Consider the following 22,509-nt stretch of genomic DNA (forward strand, 5'->3'; position numbering starts at 1 on the left):
AAGTGATCAAAAAGTCAGATCAAAACAAAAATCATACCGATAAAAACTTCAGATCACGGCGCAAAAAATGAGTCCTCATACCACCCCATACGTCGAAAAATAAAAAAGTTATAGGGGTCAGAAGATGACATTTTTAAACGTATAAATTTTCCTGCATGTAGTTATGATTTTTTCCAGAAGTGCGACAAAATCAAACCTATATAAGTAGGGTATCATTTTAACCGTATGGACCTACAGAATAATGATAAGGTGTAATTTTTACCGAAATATGCACTGCGTAGAAACGAAAGCCCCCAAAAGTTACAAAATGGCGTTTTTTTTTCGATTTTGTCGCACAATGATTTTTTTTTCCGTTTCGCCGTGCATTTTTGGGTAAAATGACTAATGTCACTGCAAAGTAGAATTGGTGACGCAAAAAATAAGCCATAATATGGATTTTTAGGTGGAAAATTGAAAGGGTTATGATTTTTAAAAGGTAAGGAGGAAAAAACGAAAGTGCAAAAACGGAAAAACCCTGAGTCCTTAAGGGGTTAATCTGCTCATATCCAGCGCAGTTTTATTTTGTGCATAAAAGGCTTGCCATCTGCTGACCTAGTTTTTTTCTGATTCCTCAAAGGTCATTTGTATTACTAAATATCTTTAGTTTTGTTCTTGTAAATACAATATTCTGGATAGCCATGGATTCACATAAGGTGTTTCTCCAACTATTTGCCTATAACTGTCAAAAAAAAAAAATGGAAAAAAGGGAAAAAAAATCTGTAGTTATTTAAAAGGAATGTGTCAGCTCCCTCCACCTGCAGGAAAAAAAGGTTTGGTCTTTGAGTAACAAGCCTTGTTCACCACAAGAACTGTGAATTTGTGGACTAGTCTACCTCAGGAACTGGTTACTGCAAAAACAGATGAGGGTTTCAAAAACTGGCTTGATATATTCTTAGAACAAAATAACAGTAATATGTATGCAGAAATATAGAAACACATCTCCTCCCCTTCATCCATCCATACTCCTACTCATACTCCTCCTCCATTCACCTCCTTGGTTGATGGACATGTGTCTACTATCTACATAACATTCGTCAATCCAGCCACAAACACAATGCACTGACCTTAGTTGATTGTGATCAGTGGAGAGAACTCAGTATGAAATACATGTTCAATTAGAGTCTATTCACATGTACAGTTGAGGTGCATTTCTTAACTTGCCAAGAACCATGTGGCAAAAACTAAATGCTAGCTACCTCAACTGCTAGGTGTAAACAGACCTGTACTTTGCAAGCTCCTTCTCTCACTGGGTCTGCTTATGAGAATAGGTGTATGGAGTGTAAGGATGTAACTGGAATCTGTATGTAAAAGGACTAAATGAGATACCAGGGGTGCTCCCTAGGGTAAAATTGTAGGTATTGCTTGTAGAGGAGCATAATTATGTCATGATGTCAGCATGGGTTATTTAAGTAGCTCCAAACTGTGTGTGTTACAGCAGCAGCTGGAACTTTCATACAAAGATCGGGTCACACTTAGGCAGATGAGCTCACATTGACAGCGAGACCCAATCTGGTTGAAGAGATTAAACTATTGCTGTAACTCACAATGAACCAGAGCAGCTGCTGCCCCTACGGTATAGTATATAGACCTGGAGGTGGACAGCGGTCTGTCCATAATACACAGCAGAATCATCCTCGTAGTAACATCCAAAAGCTGACAAAAGTCCTGCCAAATCGTGTTCTACTAAAACCGGTACCCACAATTAGGTCCCAAGGAAGTATATTATAAAATAGTGGCCTCCCACTATGTGATCAAACAAATCAAATTAATTCTATTAAATCGCCTAGCCCTAGCATGAATATGGTGCAGTGAGGAACTGAAAAAAATACATTTCAATTAACCTCTCGTTTCTCTAAACTTTATGTTAGCTGTAGAATAAAATCACAAATATCTGAACATAAATTTCCATCATAGAGTATGGCTGTACACAAATCATTGCTTGTCCTTGCCTTGTCAGAAGGAGTTAACCTTGCCCAAGGTTTATCGGCGCGGCGGTCATAGTCCAGAGAGTCAGTCACCTCTACATATTCGTTAAAGCGCAAGATCCGTCTGGCCTGCAGTTCAGCCACCGAAGGCCTCAGACTGAGCTGTAAACGTGAAACAGAGAAAGCAGAATTGGAAGTGGTTACAACACATGCAATCAAATGATTCCATATAAAATAATGATCAAATGAGGACATAATTCCTATAATAAGGGGTAGGGTCTAAAAATAAAACGATTCTTTTCTACTGAACCTATTAAAGGGGTACTCCTCTGGAAAACATTTATTTTTAAATTAACAGGTGCCAGAAAGTTAACCCCTTAAGGACTCAGGGTTTTTCCGTTTTTGCATTTTCATTTTTTCCTCATCACCTTCTAAAAATCATAGCGCTTTCAATTTTACACCTAAAATGTCATATTATGGCTTATTTTTTCTGCCACCAATTCTTCTTTGCAGTTACATTGAAAAAAAAAAAAAATTCATTGTGCGACAAAATTGAAGAAAAAATGCCATTTTGTAACTTTTGGGGGCTTCTGTTTCCGTCTCGGTAAAAATGACACTATCTTTATTCTGTAGGTCCATACGGTTAAAATCATACCCTACTTACAGTCATGGCCGTAAATGTTGGCACCCCTGAAATTTTTCAAGAAAATGAAATATTTCTCACAGAAAAGGATTGCATTAACACATTTTTGCTATATACATGTTTATTCCCTTTGTGTGTATTGGAACTAAACCAAAAAGGGAGGAAAAAAGCTAATTGGACATAAACCAGACTCCAAAAATGGGCTGGACAAAATTATTGGCACCCTTAAATTAATATTTGGTTGCACACCCTTTGGAAAAAATAACTGAAATCAGTCGCTTCCTAGAACCATCTATAAGCTTCTTACACCTCTCAACTTGAATGTTGGACAAATCTTCCTTTGCAAACTGCTCCAGGTCTCTCTTATTAGAAGGGCGCCTTTTCCCAACAGCAATTTTAAGATCTCTCCACAGATGTTTAATGGGATTTAGATCTGGACTCATTGCTGGTCACTTCAGAACTCTCAAGCGCTTTGTTGCCATCCATTTCTGGGTGCTTTTTGACATATGTTTGGGGTCATTGTCCTGCTGGAAGACCCAAGATCTCAGATGCAAACCCAGCTTTCTGACACTGGGCTGTACAGTGCGACCCAAAATCCGTTGGTAATCCTCAGATTTCATGATGCCTTGCACACATTCAAGTCACCCAGTGCCAGAGGCAGCAAAACAACCCAAAAACATCATTGAACCTCCACCATATTTCACTGTAGGTACTATGTTCTTTTCTTTGTAGGCCTCATTCTGTTTTCAATAAACAATAGAATGATGTGCTTTACCAAAAAGCTCTATCTTGGTCTCCTCTGTCCACAAGACGTTTTCCCAGAAGGATTTTGGCTTACTCAAGTTCATTTTGGCAAAATGTAGTCCTTTTTTATGGCTCTGTATCAGCAGTGGGGTCCTCCTGGGTCTCCTGCCATAGTGTTTCATTTCATTTAAATGTCGACAGATAGTTCGCACTGACACTGATGCTCCCTGAGCCTGCAGGACAGCTTGAATATCGTTGGAACTTGTTTGGAGCTGCTTATCCACCATCCGGACTATCCTGTGTTGACACCTTTCATCAGTTTTTCTCTTCCGCCCATGCCCAGGGCGATTAGCTACAGTGCCATGGGTTGCAAATTTCTTGATAATGTTGCGCACTGTGGACAAAGACAAATCTAGATCTCTGGAGAGCGACTTGTAGCCTTGAGATTGTTGATATTTTTCCACAATTTTGATTCTCAAGTTCTCAGACAGTTCTCTTCTCCTCTTTCAGTTTTCCATGCTTAGTGTGGCACACACAGACACACAATGCAAAGACTAAGTGAACTTCTCTCCTTTTTATCTGCTTTCAGGTGTGATTTTTATATTGCCCACGCCTGTTACTTGCCCCAAGTGAGTTTAAAGTAGCATCACATGCTTGAAACAATCTTATTTATCTACAATTTTGAAAGGGTGCCAATAATTTTGTCCAGACCATTTTTGGAGTTTGGTGTGACATTCTGTCCAATTTGCTTTTTTTCCTCCCTTTTTTGGTTTAGTTCCAATACACACAAAGGGAATAAACATGTGTATAGCAAAACATGTGTTACTGGAATCCTTTTCTGTGAGAAATACTTCATTTTCTTGAAAACTTTCAGGGGTGCCAACATTTATGGCCATGACTGTACATAGGGTTTGATTTTGTATTACTTCTAAAAAAAAAAAAAAAAAAAAAAAAAATCATAACTACATGCAGGAACATTTATACATTTAAAATTCTCATCTTCTGACCCCTATAACTTTTATTTTTCGCGTACGGGCCGGTATGAGGGCTCATTTTTTGCGTCATGATCTGAAGTTTTTATCGGTACCATTTTTGTTTTGATCTGACTTTTTGATCGCTTTTTATAAATTTTTTCATGATATAAAAAGTGACCAAAAATATGCTATTTTGGACTTTGGAATATATTTGCACCGCCATTGACCGTGCGGTTTAATTAACTATATATTTTTATAGTTCAGACATTTCTGCGCGCGGCGATACCACATGTTTATTTTTTTTTATGCAAAAAGGGGGGTGATTCTTACTTTTATTAGGGAAGGGGTTAAATGATCTTTATTAACTTTTTTTTCGCAGTGTTATAGCCCCCTCTAGTGGCTATAGCACTGCACATACTGATCTTATACACAGATCATGCATTAACATGGAGATGATCAGTGTTATCGGTAGTCGATTGCTCAAGCCTTCTCAAGCGTTATATACTGGGACCGGACACAGGGCGTACAGGTATGCCCTGTTTCCTTAAGAGGTTAAACAGATTTGTCAATTACTTCTATTTAAATATCTTAATTCTTCCAGTACTTATCAGCTGCTGTATGTTCCACAGGAAGTTCTTTTCTTTTTGAGTTTCCTTTCTGTCTGACCACCGTGCTCTCTGCTGACACCTCTGTCCATTTTAGGAACTGTCCGGAGCAGGAGAGGTTTGCTATGGGGATTGGCTCCTACTCTAGACAGTTCCTGACATGGAAAGAGGTGTCAGCAGAAAGCACTGTGGTCAGACAGAAAGGAAATTCAAAAAGAAAAGAACTTCCTCTGGAACATACAGCAGCTGATAAGTACTGGAAGTATTAAGATTTTTATATCAAAAGTAATTTAAAAACCTGTTTAACTTCCTGGCACCAGTCGATTAAAAAAAAAAAAATGTTTTCCAGGGGAGTACTCCTGCACGGGATTTTCTGCTGCAGATTTCAATGTAAACTAAATGACTGAGATCACCCGTTATCTTCCTCCTTCGAGCAAAAGGCTTGATGTCGGGTGGTGACCAGGAGCACAATGACGTTACTGCTGCAGTTTCCTCACTTGGCCTGCCTGTTGCCTGAATAAGGACAAGCACGGCCATGGATCGGAGATAGGTAAGTATCATTATCATTATCATCCCCCACACTACCAGCCTGTATCAACAGGTTAGTGGGGGTGAAACTGATGACAGATCCCCTTTAAAGGAGAAGTATCCCGCAGAAAAATGTATCCCTAAGTTTTAAATCATGGGGGGCCCAACCGCTGGGACCTCTGCAATCTTCTGCATGACACCCATGCCCTCCCCATATGCAAATTATGGATTTGAGCCCACTAGGCGTTCCCCTCTGGTGCTAGAATACAGGGGAGAGGCAAGTACACCCTAGTGGCTGTCAATCATGAAGGTAAAGGTGACCAGCACACAGTGGGGTGACAAACTGGTGAAGGTGCGTAACTGATCTTGGCACAGTGAGGAAAATGTCCCGTGGGCTCAAAAGCCTAATTTGCATATCTTTTTAATCTCTGATAGCTCGGCCCTGGAGGGGTCTATTAATTCATGAGAGGTATGTACGAATTCAGGGTTAAAAGACCTATACAGCTATGTCCTTACTTTATACCCTACAAACATGCTGACAGGTCCACTTTATTATACAGCACATAAAAAGAGAGTCTGTATCAAAAGAGATGGAGCTGTTTATATGCTAACCTCTCTTCTGCCAGTTCAGTAAAACGGTATGAGCTATTCATTATAATGCCTTCCACAAGTAAGATTACCTGTTTATAATGCAGGTATATTAATTCTATCAGAACCAAAAGAATAAACCCCATATATACTCTATTATGGACTATAACCGGGCTTTATCTGCATTTTGTGTCTTGAGAATTTTTGCATCAACCACCAAATTTTGTTAACAATCTGACTGTAAAGCAAATGTTAAAAACAGACAATAAAAAGGAAAGGCTTTTTTAAAACCGCTTTTTTTTTTGCAGGGTCCGGGGGCAGTATACACTAGGTTACTCCCTGATGACAACATAGACTGCCATATTAAAAAGTATTACTGTGCAGAATCTCTTTTAATTGCATCCTGCTATTTCCATCTAACAGAAAATTAGGATCTACACAGACAACAACCAAGATGACACTTTTTCCTTTTCATTTGGTGACTGGGGTCTATGAATACATTTTCCGTATGAGTTGTGAGAACCATACCATACTGTATTTGCAACTAGGATGCTGTGTTTTGTTTTACTGTTTCCTATCTGATATAGTACTACTTACAGTTTCTGAGTCTAAAACCATCTATTCTAGATCAGCTAAGAATGTATACCTTCCGTGTCAGCTTACGCTTCAGCTCTCTTCTTGCTTCCTGTTCTTCGTCTTCATTTTTTTCTAAGGTACAAATATATAACAATAAATAAATAATAAAAATATATTTGTAAAAATATAAGTAAATGAAAAGTTAACTATACCATACAGATTATATCAACCAACCTAACAATATAGTGTGCACCTATATTAAATCCAGGTCCATCAGAAAGTAATAACTATATGGCATTGTAACAAAAAAGGCACAGTAAATAGTATAATAACATGTATGAGAATGCTGTACGCAAGTATATAGAAGTGCAAAGAATTTTTGCAGCGGTATCAACGATTTTATAAAAATAAAAAAAATAAACTTCATTAAAAATATATTTAGTAAAATGAATCTTCGTACCTAACAGAGTTATACAGGGTACACAATAATCTTCTACATAAGATATGGATAAATAGGCAGACATATTAGTATGCAATCATATGGTAAAACTTTTTAAATCATACCCTAAACTGAACAGAAAGAGCACAAGATTACACAAGGAGATCTAAACGTATGACCCAAAATAAGCATCTGTACTGGAGGCCCGTGTTGGTGTTCACCCTTATAAAAGTGTAGACACAAGAGTAGAAGATGTAACCACCTAAAAGGTGCGTAAGGGTGAGCACCACCATGTGCATTCAGTACTAGGGATCGACCGATTATCGGTTTGGCCGATATTATCGGCTGATATTCACGATTTTGGACGTTATTGGTATCGACAATTACCTTGCCGATAATGCCCAAACCCCCCGCCCAGAGACCGCCGCCGCCCCATTGCCTCCCCCATCCCCGGTTTTATAATTACCTGTTCCCGGGGTCCACGCAACTTATGGCTCCTGCGGCATCCTGCGCTATTGCTGTGCGCTGCGCAATGACGAGTGACGTTCTCAACGCAACGTCCCCGTCAGTGCGCACAGTGACAGCTCAGGACGCTGCCGGAGCCAGAAGTAGCGCGGACCCCGGGAACAGGTAATTATAAAACCGGGGATGGGGGAGGCAATGGAGCAGCGGCAGAGTTGGACTCAGGACCGGCAGGGGGAGAGAAGCGGGCAGCGTCGGTGATTGGACTCAGGACCTGCAGGGGGAGAGAAGCGGGCGGTGGCGGTCTCTGGCCAGAGGATAGGGGGCGGGATTGGACTCAGGAGGACCCCAGGACAGGCAGGGGGAGAGAAGCGGGTGGCGGTCTGCTTATTTTGAGTAATGCATTTTAATCTTCTCAAGTAACCTTGTATGCACCATGCACTTTGTTCAGTTTAGGGGAATGATTTAAATAGCTTTACCATATGTTTGCATATTAGTACATGTCTGCTTAGGCTATATTCACATTGCCGTTGTGCTCCGTTTGGCTCTTTTTTTGTGCTGAATGGCTCCTAAATGGGTCTGAGCACAACTGACTCCACCAAGTTACCACCGGGTCCTGATGGCTCCCATTGACTTGAATTTTTTTAATGATATTTATAAAGCTTAAATTTTCTAATAAAATTCTTTATACAGTGGTCCTTCAAGTTACAAAACAAGTGACCATTAAAGAAAAATAAGTAGATAACAAATACAGACAAAGCAAGCCCTTACATATAATAGTAAGAAAGAGCTGCTGGGAGCTGTAATCACTGTCTATGTAGAGGACAGGAACTTCTTCAGGGTCCTGTACAGTACACACAATACACCCGGTGTCCGAAGAAGCAGCTAACCCTAACACAGATAAAGAGTAGTATAGAACATGAAGTACCTCTCTGTACTGTAGTGGGGTGCTACCAGACAGCCAGTTAATGAATGCACTTCAGGAATACAAGTGTTTTACCAGCAAAATGTCCATTGTGACTGGTCAGTTCTTTCAGCCATTGACACATTTTGTGGATATGTAGCATTGCATGTTAAGTATCGTCTTAAGCTACAATGAAAAGACCATTGTTTACTGAAAATATTGTAACCTGAGGCCATTGTAAGTTGAAAGACCACTGTACTGCTGCAACAATTCATTGTTGGTATATCATGCATATTATATACAGTCAAACTGTTGAAACAGAGGATATAATTTATTACTAGTAGTCAGTTAAGAAAAAAATAAAAATAATAATAATGTTTAATTTTGGCCTCAACAAACATCATTTTTTAGCTGGTCTCAGAATCTCTTATATGTCTTTTGGCAAGCAGCAGTTGCGGTAACCCTTCCGTGTAATTGTTCCATTTTAACTAATTGACGTAAAGGGGCTATGTGGGAATAGAAAACAAAGATAATTTCTTCAAAAACAGCACCACACCTGTCCTCTGGTTTTGCGTGGTATTTCAACTTGGCACCATTTAATTCAATGGAACTAAGCTGCAATATCACACACAACCGGAGGACAGGTGCTGGTTTGTTTTTTAAATAATTCAGCTCTGATTTTCTAATCCTGGATAACCCCTTTAACTGCATACCCAGGACAGCTTAGAAACCTTTTAGAGAGTTTTCTTTTTTTTTTTAAATAATTTTGTTTTCATTGCATTGTTTTAGCAACAAAACAAATTAAAGGCATTCTGTAATGAAATATAACTTAACCCCTATTCAAAGGATAAGGGATAAGTTATAGAGCGTGGGGGTTCCGACCGCTGAGAACCCCGCGATCTCATGAACGGGGGCCCTGGCAGTCTGCTGGAAGGGGGCTTGCCGACCCCCGCATGGAGCAGCGGCCGACACGCCCCCTCCATGTATCCTATAGAGATACATGGAGGGGGCATGTAGCCCGCGGCTTCGGAAGTCGGATTGGCAGCTTCCGGCAGTCTTCCGGGCCCCCGTTCAGGAGATCCCAGCGGTCGTCTCCCCTTATCTCCCCCCTATCCTTTCATCCCCTCTTTTATACCATGTGCCATCTTATTCCCCCGTGCATTATGCCAAATTATCCCCCTTTACCCTGTGTCACATTTCCCCTTGATCCCATGTGCCATTTCATTCCCCCTTCATTACCCTCTGTGTAAATTCATCACCTCCCCTCTTTATTAAGTGGAACAGGGGGATAAAATGGCACAGGGGGTGGTAAAGAGGGGTTGATGAATTTGCAAAGAGGGCTATAAAAAGGGGTAATAGCACAGGGGGGATCAAAAGGAAATGATGTGGCACAGGGGGTAATAAAGGGGGGGGGTCAAGGAATGAGGAGTATGAATAATGTGCCTGGCAGACATACAGAAGCAGGAGACCATTGTTTAAACATTGGTTTTCTGCTTCTGTGCTGGGGCTTCTGCAGGGGGGTGCAGTGGAAGCCTGGGCCCCTTACTGGGGTATTGGCTGTACCCTCTGACGGTGACCCTGTGTACAAGGTAGGGCTGGCAAATAAGCTTGGTTGTCTCCTATTGGGGTTGTTTTGTCCCCTAATGGAAGTGTTTTGTCCCCTAATGGAAGTGTTTTGTCTCCTACTGTCCCCAATTGGGTGTGTCCGTGTCCGCTATTGGGAATGTCCCCTATTTGGAGGGGGCAAATACATTAAGTTTTATGGGACTCTGCCGGGGAATTAATAACTGTCCACTATTGGGAGGTGTCCCCTATTGGGAGGTTGGACTCAGGAGGACCCAGGACAGGCAGGGGGAGAAAAGCGGGTGGCGGTGGCGGTCTGCTTATTTTGAGTAATGCATTTTAATCTTCTCAAGTAACCTTGTATGCACCATGCATGCACTTTGTTCAGTTCAGATTTTACTGTAATACTACAATAACTTTAAACAATATGACTAGACCTTGATTTATTTCCAATTTGGCATTAAGGGGGTATTTTCAAATCAATAAGTTATTCTCTACCCACAGGTATTCTCTACCCACAGGGGATAACAAGCAGGTCACTAAGGGTCTGACCACTGGGTCCCAAGAATGGGGAGGAAATTCTCCCTGGAATGAATGTGTGTGCGCTCAGTGCTCCATTTATTCCCTATGGGGCCTCTGAGAATTGCCAAGCTCAAGCTTTTGATCACTGTAAAAAGTCTATTTATCTAAACGACATTAATTGTCATTAATAGTCCAAGGGGGTGAAATGGGTGTGATTATTGCCTAGTGAGAGGGGTAAGAAGGTGGCCCTGTTGTGTCACTAAGAAGATTGAGACATACTGTGGCTACTTGGAAGAATGGTGGAACTGCTGTAACTATTCATGAAGTACGGAAGCTGTTGTGACTTCTGAAGAAGAGTGTGTGGGGAGGGGGGTTTGGAACTGGAGAGCTTAGGAAACTGGAGACATAGACACCAGCCACGGGGCCTGACAGCATTTCAATGCTGTTCTCCTCAGCGCTCTGCCAATAAACCACCTATAAATGCCACCCACTGTTACAGTTACGGTAAGTGGATACAGTCAGCTGGCCACAACCACTCCGGCATACATAGTTGTAATTGACAGTCTGAGTGCAGGGAGAAGCCTTACACTTAGGCTGTCAATCAAGCCTGAATTTGGGGCGGGAGGCCTAGCAACCTGACTGTATCCTCCCACTGTATACCCAATCATGGTGTGAGGCAATTGAAGACAGTTTTCAGGTCTGCACTCTTCTAAGGAATGTTGCAGCACTCTGTAGAAGCATGAAGAATTCAGCCTGTCCTACGTGCAAAAGATCTACCGACCAACAAAGTGACAATTTTGAATGTATAAAGATAAAAAATAATTTTGGTTTGTCAACAGTTGGCAAGCGAATGAAGCCAGCTCTCTATGGAGTAACAGGTCTGAGAGTGAACCATTGTGACGTTGTTCCCTTGCCTGTTTGTACAGCTGTTTGGAAAATCCTATCCTGGAAGATATTTCCTGACATTGAAATCTAGATTAAAAGACATGTAGAGTCAAATGTTATAATAAAATATTTACTAACATTTACTTAAAAATAGGTTTATCCTGGGTTTACCTGGGAACCATGTTTTAGTATTTATTTTTAGTACCAGAAGTAAACATTCTGGCCCTCATTTACTAAGAAAATCGGGTTGTAAGTCTATCTTGCTTTCTTACCGACTGCTTTTTTCCCCTGGTATTTATTATTATGTCGCATCTTGTTTGTCGCACGTGGGTTTTGTTGGTTTCCAACTCCTCTGAGCTGTCGGGAAAAAATCCACAACAATTCAACAAATTCGAGTTGGAAACCTTAATAAATACGTGGGAAAGCTCAGAAATGTCGGGTTACGCCCCTTTTTCGGGTTTGGGAGAATCCACATCGGGTCCGTCGGGAAAAAATGTCGCATGGTGTCGCAGACTGGCGCACGATGTCTGCGACATGGCGCAGACAAAGATGCGACAAAAAAAAACGACAAAAGAGGTCGGGTTTAGAATAGTAAATGAGGGCCTCTGTATGTGTTTAACAATGTCATTTGCTTGCTCTTCAAAAAAGATTGAACAGATTGTGTACCTAATTTAACCGATGCACTGTAATAAGGTAAGATTAGGGGGCTATTGGTTAGCGGAAGACATGGGGCTTTACCCTTTTGTGTATAGCCCTACAAGAGTTCATTGTTTCCCCACATTGTGTCACAAATTGGTTTATGGGCCATGGCTAATAGGAGGCATTTACTTGATCGAATTGACTTTCCAGATAATAAAGGGTAATATAAGCAAATCAGGTTACCCACTATATTCCAGGCCTTGACAATTTGCTCATCATCACCTGAATTTATATGCTTCAACATACAAGATTAACAATGCTAAATATGTAGCCAGATCGAAAGGAAATTCAAGATATTCTATGTTTGGAAATCTAAAGGACACTTTCCAAGAGTCAATAAGCAATTCTCAACAACAGACAGATTAAATACATCCATAACATGAAGCAAACCAAGACTGCTATCCCATTGCTCAGGAATCTGGAAATAAGTAGGGATACACAAAAACATTAAGGTTCATATAATAATAATAATAATGATGTAAGAACTGCAAGAAATGACCTAGCCTTTGTATATTGTTAATATTGTAAACAGCAATCAGTATGGATGCCTTTTTTTTGACACAATCTATAGAGTGCTTCTATAAAAATGTACTAACGTTTTAAGATGTTTCTTTGTTCCAGTTCTTCACTAGTTGGTCTCTGACTTAATCTCCTAAAAAAGAAATAAAATACATGAATTATGGATGGATTACTTCAGATTTACAAAAACAGAGAAAAAAAAGTGTTAGCCAGATAACACCTGCTAACAGCTGCTAAAAAAGAAAGAATCCTGTATAAGTGAAACACATGTAGCTTACAAACCAAAGGCCCATCATTACATGATCTTATACAGTAATTCTAAATTTGCCATACATAGAGCATAATGGACTTTTTTAGGTTTTTGACTTTTATTTGCAACACATAAAGCCATGATGGCCATCAGAAAAGATACAAAACATCAAAGCTTGTTTACTACTTACAGCCAAATTTTGAAGCATGTTCTTTGTTTTTCTTCTTTCAAATCTGTTTCTATTTTCAGACTGCAATCTTTTTTATTTCCTTTTTGTACGTTATTATGAGGGCAGCCACATTGCTGAGCTCCTCATCTGCTCTTTTAAAGCAGCTACAGGGACCGTGGACTGAAGGGGACCCTATTGACTTCTATAGAAAAGTTTTCTATGCATCGCGTTGGGAGGGGGAGAGGTAAAGCTGTGACCATCAGCTATTCTGAACGGCCTGAACGGCTATTCTGAACTTTTTTATATCTTACTATTGGTCTCACCTTTCACTGTACTCCTGTCTGTGATCATAGGTAGGAGGCTGCTGAAAAGGGATTTCTAGATCACTTCACAGTAGTAACAGGAAGCATCATCTTATTATTAGGCTTATATATTTAACATGTAAACTTGATTTACACACTAGGTCATTATCAAATGACACATTCCCTTTAAAGGGCTATTCTGAGATGTATTTATGTCAAATAGAATGCATGTAAGACAGAATTATACCCAAAAGACCAGGTTAGCTAAAACAAGATTTAGATGATGAGGACAGAGACTCTTCCACCTTTCTCTTGTCTGGTGCCCCGCACTGTCAGAATTAAAGGAGTAGTCCAGTGGTGAAAAATGTATCCTCTATCCTACGGATAGGGGATAAGTTTCAGATGGCGGGGGGATCCGACTGCTGGGGCCCCCGCGATCTCCAGTACGGGGCCCCCGACAGCCCGCGGGAAGGGGGCGTGTTGACCACTGCACGAAGCGGCGTCTGACACGCCCACTCAATATAACTCTATGGCAGAGCCGGAGCGCTGCCTTTGGCAATCTCCAGTTCTGCCATAGAGATGTATTGAGGGGGCGTGTCAGCCGCCGCTTCGTGCGGTGGTCAACACGCGCTATCTGGCCAGCGAGCTGGGGCCCCGTACAGAGAGATCGCGGGGGGGCCCAGCGGTCGGACCCCCTGCGATCTGAAACTTATCCCCTATCCTTAGGATAGGGGATACGTTTTTCACTACTGGACTACCCCTTTAAGCACTCCCAAGGTTTATAATAAAGCTTTCTCTTTCTGCCAGAGAAGGAAGACTGCATGCATGAAGCTTTCTCCTGTGGAAACAGCTAATAATTTTGCAAGTCCTATACACTACAAAAGAAGAGAGCTGCAGCCATGCATCGCAATGTATCTCTTTTATCTACTTCCTTCACGTGCAAAACAGTAGTAAGAGGACATTCATTCCTCTCACATATCGAGGTCACAGAAATGGCCACACAGAGCACCATTAGTATTTACTCATCTATGCTCCTGCACTGTGCACTGCTCCCCCAGATGGCCTCATGTAGACCTCCTTCTTGACCCATTAATACATCATGTCCCAAGATTTCCTAATTTGACAGTAAGTATCTGAAATGGCCTGCTTAGACACAATGGCCTAAATATACTAAAACTATTTTCATTTTTTCACAACACAAAACGAACACTATCAAAAACCTGGTGCATCTGAATACTGGATTAGATAGCGTATATCTGTAGACTGTAGTGTCATTATGGTACATCTGGGCCATTGTGTTTTACACACTGCAAAGGGTGAAATCCACCTTAAAACTGCAGATATTTGAAAATCTTTATGCCTTTAACTTCACTGCAGAAAAATGTGTTACACGTGAATTGGGGTTTGTTCTATAGCTACTAATGGCATTATATTGTGCAGCGGAGGGAGGGGAGAGTTAATAAATACCTTACTAATTTTGTCCCAATCTGCTGCCAGAGCTCCTGACGCTCTTCTTCAGAATTACGTGGTAGAATGTTCTTGTCTTCTAAATCCTTTTTAGATGGTCTATTGCCCAGTTTTATAGCAAGCGTATCTCTTCTATGGATTTTTCTAGCTAAGGCGCCTGACAGGAAAGATACATAAGATAATAGGTTTTATTATTTCTGCCCTTACTGTATCACATACATATTAATACAAACATATTGTTCTAGAACGGTCATAAAAACTAGGCAGATAAAAATCAGGTACAATTATACAAGTCGATCACAATTTTTTTAATCATTTTTCTGTTGATAAATAGTTTTTAATTCATGACAGTCCAACAGTTGTGCTAGTTTCTAAAGTTAATCTGGATTCCCATTGCCGCTCAGGGCTCTGTTCTAAGCTTTCACTGGCAGTTCAGTCACATTTGACAGCAAGAATAGCACAGCAGGAGGCGATATTCTTGCCGCCAAAACGATGGAAACCCGTGAGAGAACCCCAACGGACCACATTATAGTTTGTACAATGGATCCAGCAGCGCACCCAAGATGTGAACAAAGCCTAGCAATACCAAGATTATACAGACTGACTTACAGAGGGGTGGGAAGAGCAGAAAGTGAGAGGTGCCTCTCCAGCCAACAGCTGCAGAACACCGTGAGATCACCGAGTGATGTCAGAGAATTCGGTCTTGTATTAATCTTTCCCATAGTGTTTAGTTCAGCATGCATTCCTTATGGAATTCTTAAAAAGTGCCTGTCACAATGTGCTCCTCCCCACTATACAGTGTCCAGCACAAGAAAAGTGTGCATCATTCCATGACCAAACAGCAATATAAAATGAATAAGTAATAAGAAATTTCTAAAAAAGTGTCTGTACATGATCAATGGGCATATTGCTCACATTGTGCCGGTGATTTGGAGGATTTTGATGAGTCGTAGCTATAAAAGACTGAGATATTAGCCTTAGGTAAACACGGAAAGCTACACTGTTCCTATCAGTGGGATTTTCTAACATATCTATAAATGCTAACATGAAAATTCCTTTTTATATGTCACTTTCTTTAATAAGCTTTTTACATAAAATCATCCCTGACACTATGAAAGCACATGTTTACAGAGAAGCAGATGTATTGCGAGTATCCACATTATAGACATAATGGCCCAGATTCTTATTCGCCCATAGGAAGCAATCACAGCACAGCTTATTATAGGCAATAAACACAGTTTTTGTCCTCAGGCAGACTGATAAATATGGGCTAATATTCCTGCATTTAGAAGCAGAGATTGTGGGTGCATGCACTGTAGAAACTAGCCATGAATGGGCTTCTCTAGCATGGTGCTGTTGCATGGTTATATGACCATGCATGGGCTTCTCTAGCATGGTTCAGTTGCATGGTTATGTGACCATGCATGGGCTTCTCCAGCATGGTGCAGCTGCATGGCTATATGAAAATGCATGGGCTTCTCTAGCATGGTGCAGTTGCATGGTTATATGGCCATGCATGGGCTTCTCTAGCATGGTGCAGTTGCATGGTAATATGACCATGCATGGGCTTTTCTAGCATGGTTCAGTTGCATGATTATATGACACGGACAGAGGGGCAGCAATAGAGTAAAAGGAACTGCAGAGAGGGAAGCATGTCAAAAAGGTGTGTTCTGTAATTCTGGCAAGAAGCAAGCCAAATCCCTTTATCTTCCCGCTCCCCTGACTTCTTGGCATGAATAGGAAGGGAAAGCAGTGAAAGCATTTCAACACTCTGGGGATCTACAAGTAAAGGTTCTGAAAAGCTTACATTTTGTTAGTTAAAGGTATATTACAAAATGGTATAACTTTAAAGGGGTATTCCAGGCAAACCTTTTTTTTATATATATATCAACTGGCTCCGGAAAGTTAAACAGATTTGTAAATTACTTCTATTAAAAAAAATCTTAATCCTTCCAATAGTTATTAGCTTCTGAAGTTTTCTGTCTAACAGCTCAATGATGATGTCACGTCCCGGGAGCTGTGCATGATGGGAGAATATCCCCATAGGAAATGCACAGCTCCCGGGACGTGAGTCATCAGAGAGCAGTTAAACAGAAAACAACAACTCAACTTCAGAAGGTAATAACTATTGGAAGGATTAAGATTTTTTAATAGAAGTAATTTACAAATCTGTTTAACTTTCCGGAGCCAGTTGATACATAAAAAAAGTGTTGGCCTGGAATACCCCTTTAAGATATAGTTTTAGAATATTTTTTTCTGAAATACCACTTTAAATATATAAAACAACAAATTACAAAAATTATTTGTCAATTCCTTACTTTCTGTGGTATCATCATCGTCGTCATCATCTGTGTAAAGGATGGGCCCATCTGAGTCAGAGTCACTGGTCTGGCTTTCTTTGCCTTCACTTTCTCCATAAGGATTCACCGAAGTGTCAGAAGGTTCGTCTGTTGCCTCATTACTTTCGAGACTTGCCAGGTCTTCTTGGCTTTCCACAGGTATTTCACTGAAATTAACACTATAAGGATGCTTATATTACCATTCTTGATAATGGCACATATACATTTTGATATACTATAGCAGTATTTACAGTTGTAGACCACATTTATACGTTTCCACAAAGTTTGCTGCTTCAGTTTTATATTGTCAATTTGCGTTAAAGGGTTACTGTCATAAGAAAAAAGAAACTTTTGACATGTTGTCCACGGATATCAAATGTTTAAAGCGCACTGGGTCTGACTCCTGCAACCTGCTGAGAACGCGAGTGGTAGCTTATGTTTACTCTTCTAATATACTTCTTAATAAAGTTTTGTAACTTTATATGTTAAATTAACCCCTAAAAGTTTGGACACCAGGGGTCCTGTTTCTGGTCCTGCATGCAGTCCTGCTTGCGGATTATCTCCTGCAGAAGTCTGGCAAAGACAAAAGTTAGGAAATGCAGGTGGGACTTCAGCTCAAACAGTGTATAGAATGTATTGAGCTGAATATTTCAGCTCCCTTTCCCTTTGAGCTTAGCTAGACTGTAGAGCAGGGGTTCCAAACCAGGGTGCCTCCAGCTGTTGCAAAACTAAAACTCCCAGCAATCCTGGCCAGCCAAAGGCTGGTAGTTTTGTAACAGCTGGAGGCACACTGGTTGGGAAACACTGCTGTAAAGTCATGATGCCTTCAGTGCCAAGTGATAAATATTGTACTAAACATTGTGCTGTATATTTCTGCTCACTTTTGCAGCTGCTGGACAGATCTGAGCAAACTGTAGAGTTCAGTTAGAATTCAAAGCTGGAGGGTGTGTGTATATGGTCTCAGCCAATTACAGCTCATTACATACTGAACTGCTCTAGGCTGTATATTCAGAGCACCATAGCAGAGACAGGGCGGAAGTTCTTCCCAGCAGGGCTTCAGATGATGTCGTGCCTGCTGGGGAACGCCCCTTCCTAGTGAGCAAGAGATACAGCACAATATCAAGGTACAAAACTAATAAAAATAATAAAAAGTAAAGCAGGTGTTGGTTTGTTATGATTGGTGGAGTGAACTGGGAGGATTTCAATGTATCAAGATCATGACAGGTACTCTTTCAGCATATTCTCTAAGTAAACATCTAACTAAAAGATGTAAAAAAAAACTTTAGAAGCAGCAAATTTTCAATCAAAACTTTTGGCCACAACTGTAGATAAAGACCAGTCAGTGCAATATATGGACTACCAGTACTATGTGTTTCAATAATTTAATTTATTCTTCCTGTGGAATACAGAATGCAGCAGACTTGCAGCATTTACAGTAATAGTAAGTGGATACGATTTAAAAATCTCATTCATATGGTGAAGATAAAATAAAATAAAAATTGCAGCCTGTCAATTTTTGTGTAAAAATGCTGTGGCTGTAAAATGCTGTGGCTGTAAAATGCTGTGGCTTTTTTGTGGGTTTCTCACAATCCACAATTAATCCACAGTGTTGCAGATTAAGGAAACACTGCAGAGCCTCAGTGAAATCCGCTAGTACAGATTTGTAAACCCCTTGGGTTTTTCTTTACTGAAATCCGTAGTGGAATATCTACTGTCTGCCAGTAATCTTCTAATAGTGTGTTCACATGTACTGTAAATGCTGCAGATTGTTATTGGAGCTAAATAATGACATGTAAACAATCAATGCACTGTCCATGTAATGCACAGACATGCTGCATCCTCCACAATAACAGATGAGGGTTCTGAAGAAGCATTTTCCCTCTCTCAGAACTCCTTAGTGTACCATTAAAATATATTCAGGGTCAGGCTACCACTTTAAAGTGTCCCTATCATTGAAGATATCAGAAACATGATAAAAGTTTTAATCAGTCAGAGTCTCAGTACAGAGACCCCCACCAATCAGTAGAATGGCCAGTGAGAACGATTCACTCACCGACTTGCAGGTATCTCTGTCTATTAATCAGTTAAGCATGCTTGTTCTACTGAGTGGTGGTGTCAGCACTGAGACCCTGACAAATCAAAACTTTTGAAATGTCTCTGTGATATTGTGCCTTAACTGAAATTTACTTTAAAAAAAACACGAAGAACTTACATTACAGTCAATAGGGAAATATTTATCATGGTGTTTACCGTAGAAGTTTTTTTGCAGTGGTCAACAATTTATCCTTTGCTACTTTTGTAAAAAATGTGAATTGGGCCACATTTAGGCGCAGTTACACCAAGTCTGACCAGTAAAAAGGGTCTATATGCGCAATATTTGCAGTCATTATCACTGATTCTTCCATACACAACTCATCTTTTTGATAAATTAGTCCCAATCACTTCAAACACACTGCAAGGAAAACAATGTAACAAAACATACATCACACACACCATGATAAATTCCCGCCAATGTCTTTCTGACCTGTAGGTGAGAAAGTAAGGGAAAGTTTGAGACCTAAAGTGTCAGTGTCAGCAGGTATTTTCTAAAACGCTTACCTACATAAAATGCATTGGTTTACTTAGCATCATTAAGTTTTCTACTATATCTAAAATATCAGCAAGGTAACATTGCACATATAACATATGCCTTGAGTGTTTTACCTGTGTACATTCTCTTTCTTATCATATGTTGCCTCCTCGTCTTCTGATACTATTACACTGTTGTCATTTTCTAAGGGTGGTGCATCCTCACAATTGGCAGCAGTGTGATCGGACTTATTCCCCTCCTGGGTTGGATCAGTTGTGTTACATGTCGTATTCATCTGATGGTCTACAGCAGGTGATGTGGACTGTGAGCTGGGCTGCAGGTCAGTGAGGGAATGTTCTTTGAGACTTGTCTCCTGGTTCTCGGAGTCCACATGGCATTTTGTCTGCTCTGTCCTATCTACTTTCTTTTGGCTTGTACTGCTAGTTAAATGAGATACCAATGGTTGTTTTGTGCCATCCACAGACCCAGATAACGTTTTGCTGGGCAATTTTTTGGCACGTGGAGTGCTCGATGTGCCTGCTTTACTGGTTATTTGCTCTTTTACCGTTCTGGACCGGGATGAAGTTGCCAGCGTGGAAGAAGCTGTCTTTGTTGCAGCAGTTTTCTTGTTGGAAGAAGCAGCTGAAAAAAAAAATAGGCACTCAGGATATTGTATGCAATTTAGGAAACCAGTTATAGTAAATACGGTACTAACAATTATGTTTTATCAGAAGCAAGTTTAGTAAGATGAGAAATATATGAGTTATTGTAGAGCAGTTGCCCATAGCAACCCAAGTCCTCACTTCTTTTCTTTATAAATAGAAAACGACCGCTGGAATCTGATTGGCTGCTATGGACAACATAGCCATTTATAATCCTTGATGTATGATTTTTTTCTTACAATAAAACATCTATTAGAAAAAAAAAAATTTTATAAACTGAATTTATATTCATGAAAAAAATGCTTCCTACTAACTTGCTGTAGTTACTACCTCATATGAGCTGCAGCAGCATGTATGTAAGAGAAAGGCAAATAGGAATTGTTTACATTTCAATAGAAAAAAAAATTACTTAAAAATTATTTTTACATTTTGTCCATGCAAATATGGTGCAGGACAAAAGAAGCCACATGTTCAGGATTACTGGGGCGACATGTCATCATAGCTTTGTATAAAGGAACTTCTCAGGATCATCACGGTGTCCATCTGAAGCCCCTTCATCACCCCCAGTAATCCATATCTCTGGTCTTTACACTCACCACTTTCCTGTGTGGCACCTTTACTTGTCGTCCTAAGTGCAGGAGCAGACAGCTGTTTAGAAATGCTTTTGGCTGTTTTTTTGTTGGCAGGGTCATCTTTCTTATGGCTGGGCCCGGAAGAAGCAGCAGAGCTTTTTGAAGGAGTGACTGTTCTTTTTGGTTTGGTCTCAGGTGCTCCTGTGGTCTTCTCTGTGCTCTCTGGAAGAGTAGGATTTGCTTAGTGAAGCTAACATCATGAAATTCAAAGCATTTACACGTAGCATTGCAAAACAAAAAAGGCAAAAAGGGTAATGGGAACACATGCCAAGGAAACCAGGAATGCACGGTACGATCATGCAATGTCCCCAGTACCCACACTTACCAGTGCTGCGGGAGGCTGCTTGATTTGTCAGCTTTGGAAGAGTGGCCGGTGGCTGCTTACTAGTGCCACCTGAAGTCTGTTTTGTAGCCGCCTCACCTCTCTTATGATTGCCAGCAGTGGCTACATTTTTGTGAGGGACAATATTTTTTTTGGGTTTGGGAGGAGGTGGAGCAGGAGGTGGTGGCAATTCTGGGCACACACGACCCCTTTCTAGAAAGAAGAAGAGTTGACAGAAAGTCCTACTATGAAGAATTTCATACACCGAAAAGGTGTGCAAATGAGGAGGAAACATGGAAATATACCTAAATGAAAAGTTTTCGATTTTTGGTAAGAGGAAAAAAAAAAAGAAAAGGATATAGTCTGGATTCACACATTGTGGCTGTGAAAAAGTAGTTTACCGCAAATCTCTCATGCTTTGGTGACATGTGCAGGTAAAACATAAGAAATATGTGGTGAACTGTGTTCTTGTTTTAATTGTGTGTGAACCCAGCCATAGTCTTCCAATGTTTTAAGAGTACGGTATATATAACTAGGCACCAGAGCACACTGTCGCAGGCGTAGACAATTCACAATTCTGACTGGAGAATATGGAAAACACAAACACATGGTTCACTAGTTATAGGAATTTCAGGCTACTACCTCACATAACTGCAGCAATGGAAGATCATACGGTCAATAACTGCATCCAAAACTACTTTAGAAAATGAAGACTATTTATGCTATGCATTGGCTGAATGGTGAAACCATGTGAAAAATACGTGTATTCCTCTGAAGAATCCAAGGCCAAAAAACATACTGCAAATAGTGGAGTACAAGTTTTTATTTAGTTATAAAATGCAACGCTACATGTGAAAACCCAAATAGTAGGCTTCACATATTAGTACCCTGATAGCCGGCTCTACAGAGGGCTCATGTAGCCAGGCTTTATATTCAGCTTCAGTCATCATTATTATAAAAAAAAATAATAATTCTGAATCCTCAACCCACTCTTAGTGAACCTTAAAAAAAAAAAAGTTAACAATAAAAGTACCATGAAACAAGGCAAACTTTAGGAGCAAGTAAGCCAATACACCAAAACATTTCTTGGTGGGAATTTTCTTATTTCTAGCTGGTTTCTGAAGTGCACAGTGAATTGTCCGCCACCCTGCATTATTTGATGTCCTAGAACAGTGGTCTCCA

The 22,509-nt window shown here is 40.3% G+C and overlaps 1 protein-coding gene across 3 annotated transcripts in view; it reads right to left on the reverse strand.

The window, feature by feature from the left end:
* PHACTR2 (phosphatase and actin regulator 2) overlaps positions 1 to 22,509 on the reverse strand; it is a 168,201-nt gene that overhangs the window by 15,023 nt on the left and 130,669 nt on the right. For 2 of the 3 annotated variants that reach the window (XM_056566729.1, XM_056566727.1), the window contains exons 5-12: positions 21,331 to 21,540; positions 20,970 to 21,167; positions 19,846 to 20,353; positions 17,122 to 17,321; positions 14,804 to 14,960; positions 12,693 to 12,748; positions 6,693 to 6,754; positions 1,989 to 2,126 (exon numbers count right to left, since the gene is read on the reverse strand). In XM_056566729.1, coding sequence (XP_056422704.1) covers positions 1,989 to 2,126; positions 6,693 to 6,754; positions 12,693 to 12,748; positions 14,804 to 14,960; positions 17,122 to 17,321; positions 19,846 to 20,353; positions 20,970 to 21,167; positions 21,331 to 21,540 — 1,529 coding nt within the window. The remainder of the gene's footprint in view (positions 1 to 1,988; positions 2,127 to 6,692; positions 6,755 to 12,692; positions 12,749 to 14,803; positions 14,961 to 17,121; positions 17,322 to 19,845; positions 20,354 to 20,969; positions 21,168 to 21,330; positions 21,541 to 22,509) is intronic. The other variant, XM_056566728.1, reaches the window with a different exon arrangement.

The sequence above is a fragment of the Hyla sarda genome, chromosome 3 (genome assembly GCF_029499605.1).
Source record: "Hyla sarda isolate aHylSar1 chromosome 3, aHylSar1.hap1, whole genome shotgun sequence".
NCBI classification, from domain to species: domain Eukaryota; kingdom Metazoa; phylum Chordata; class Amphibia; order Anura; family Hylidae; genus Hyla; species Hyla sarda.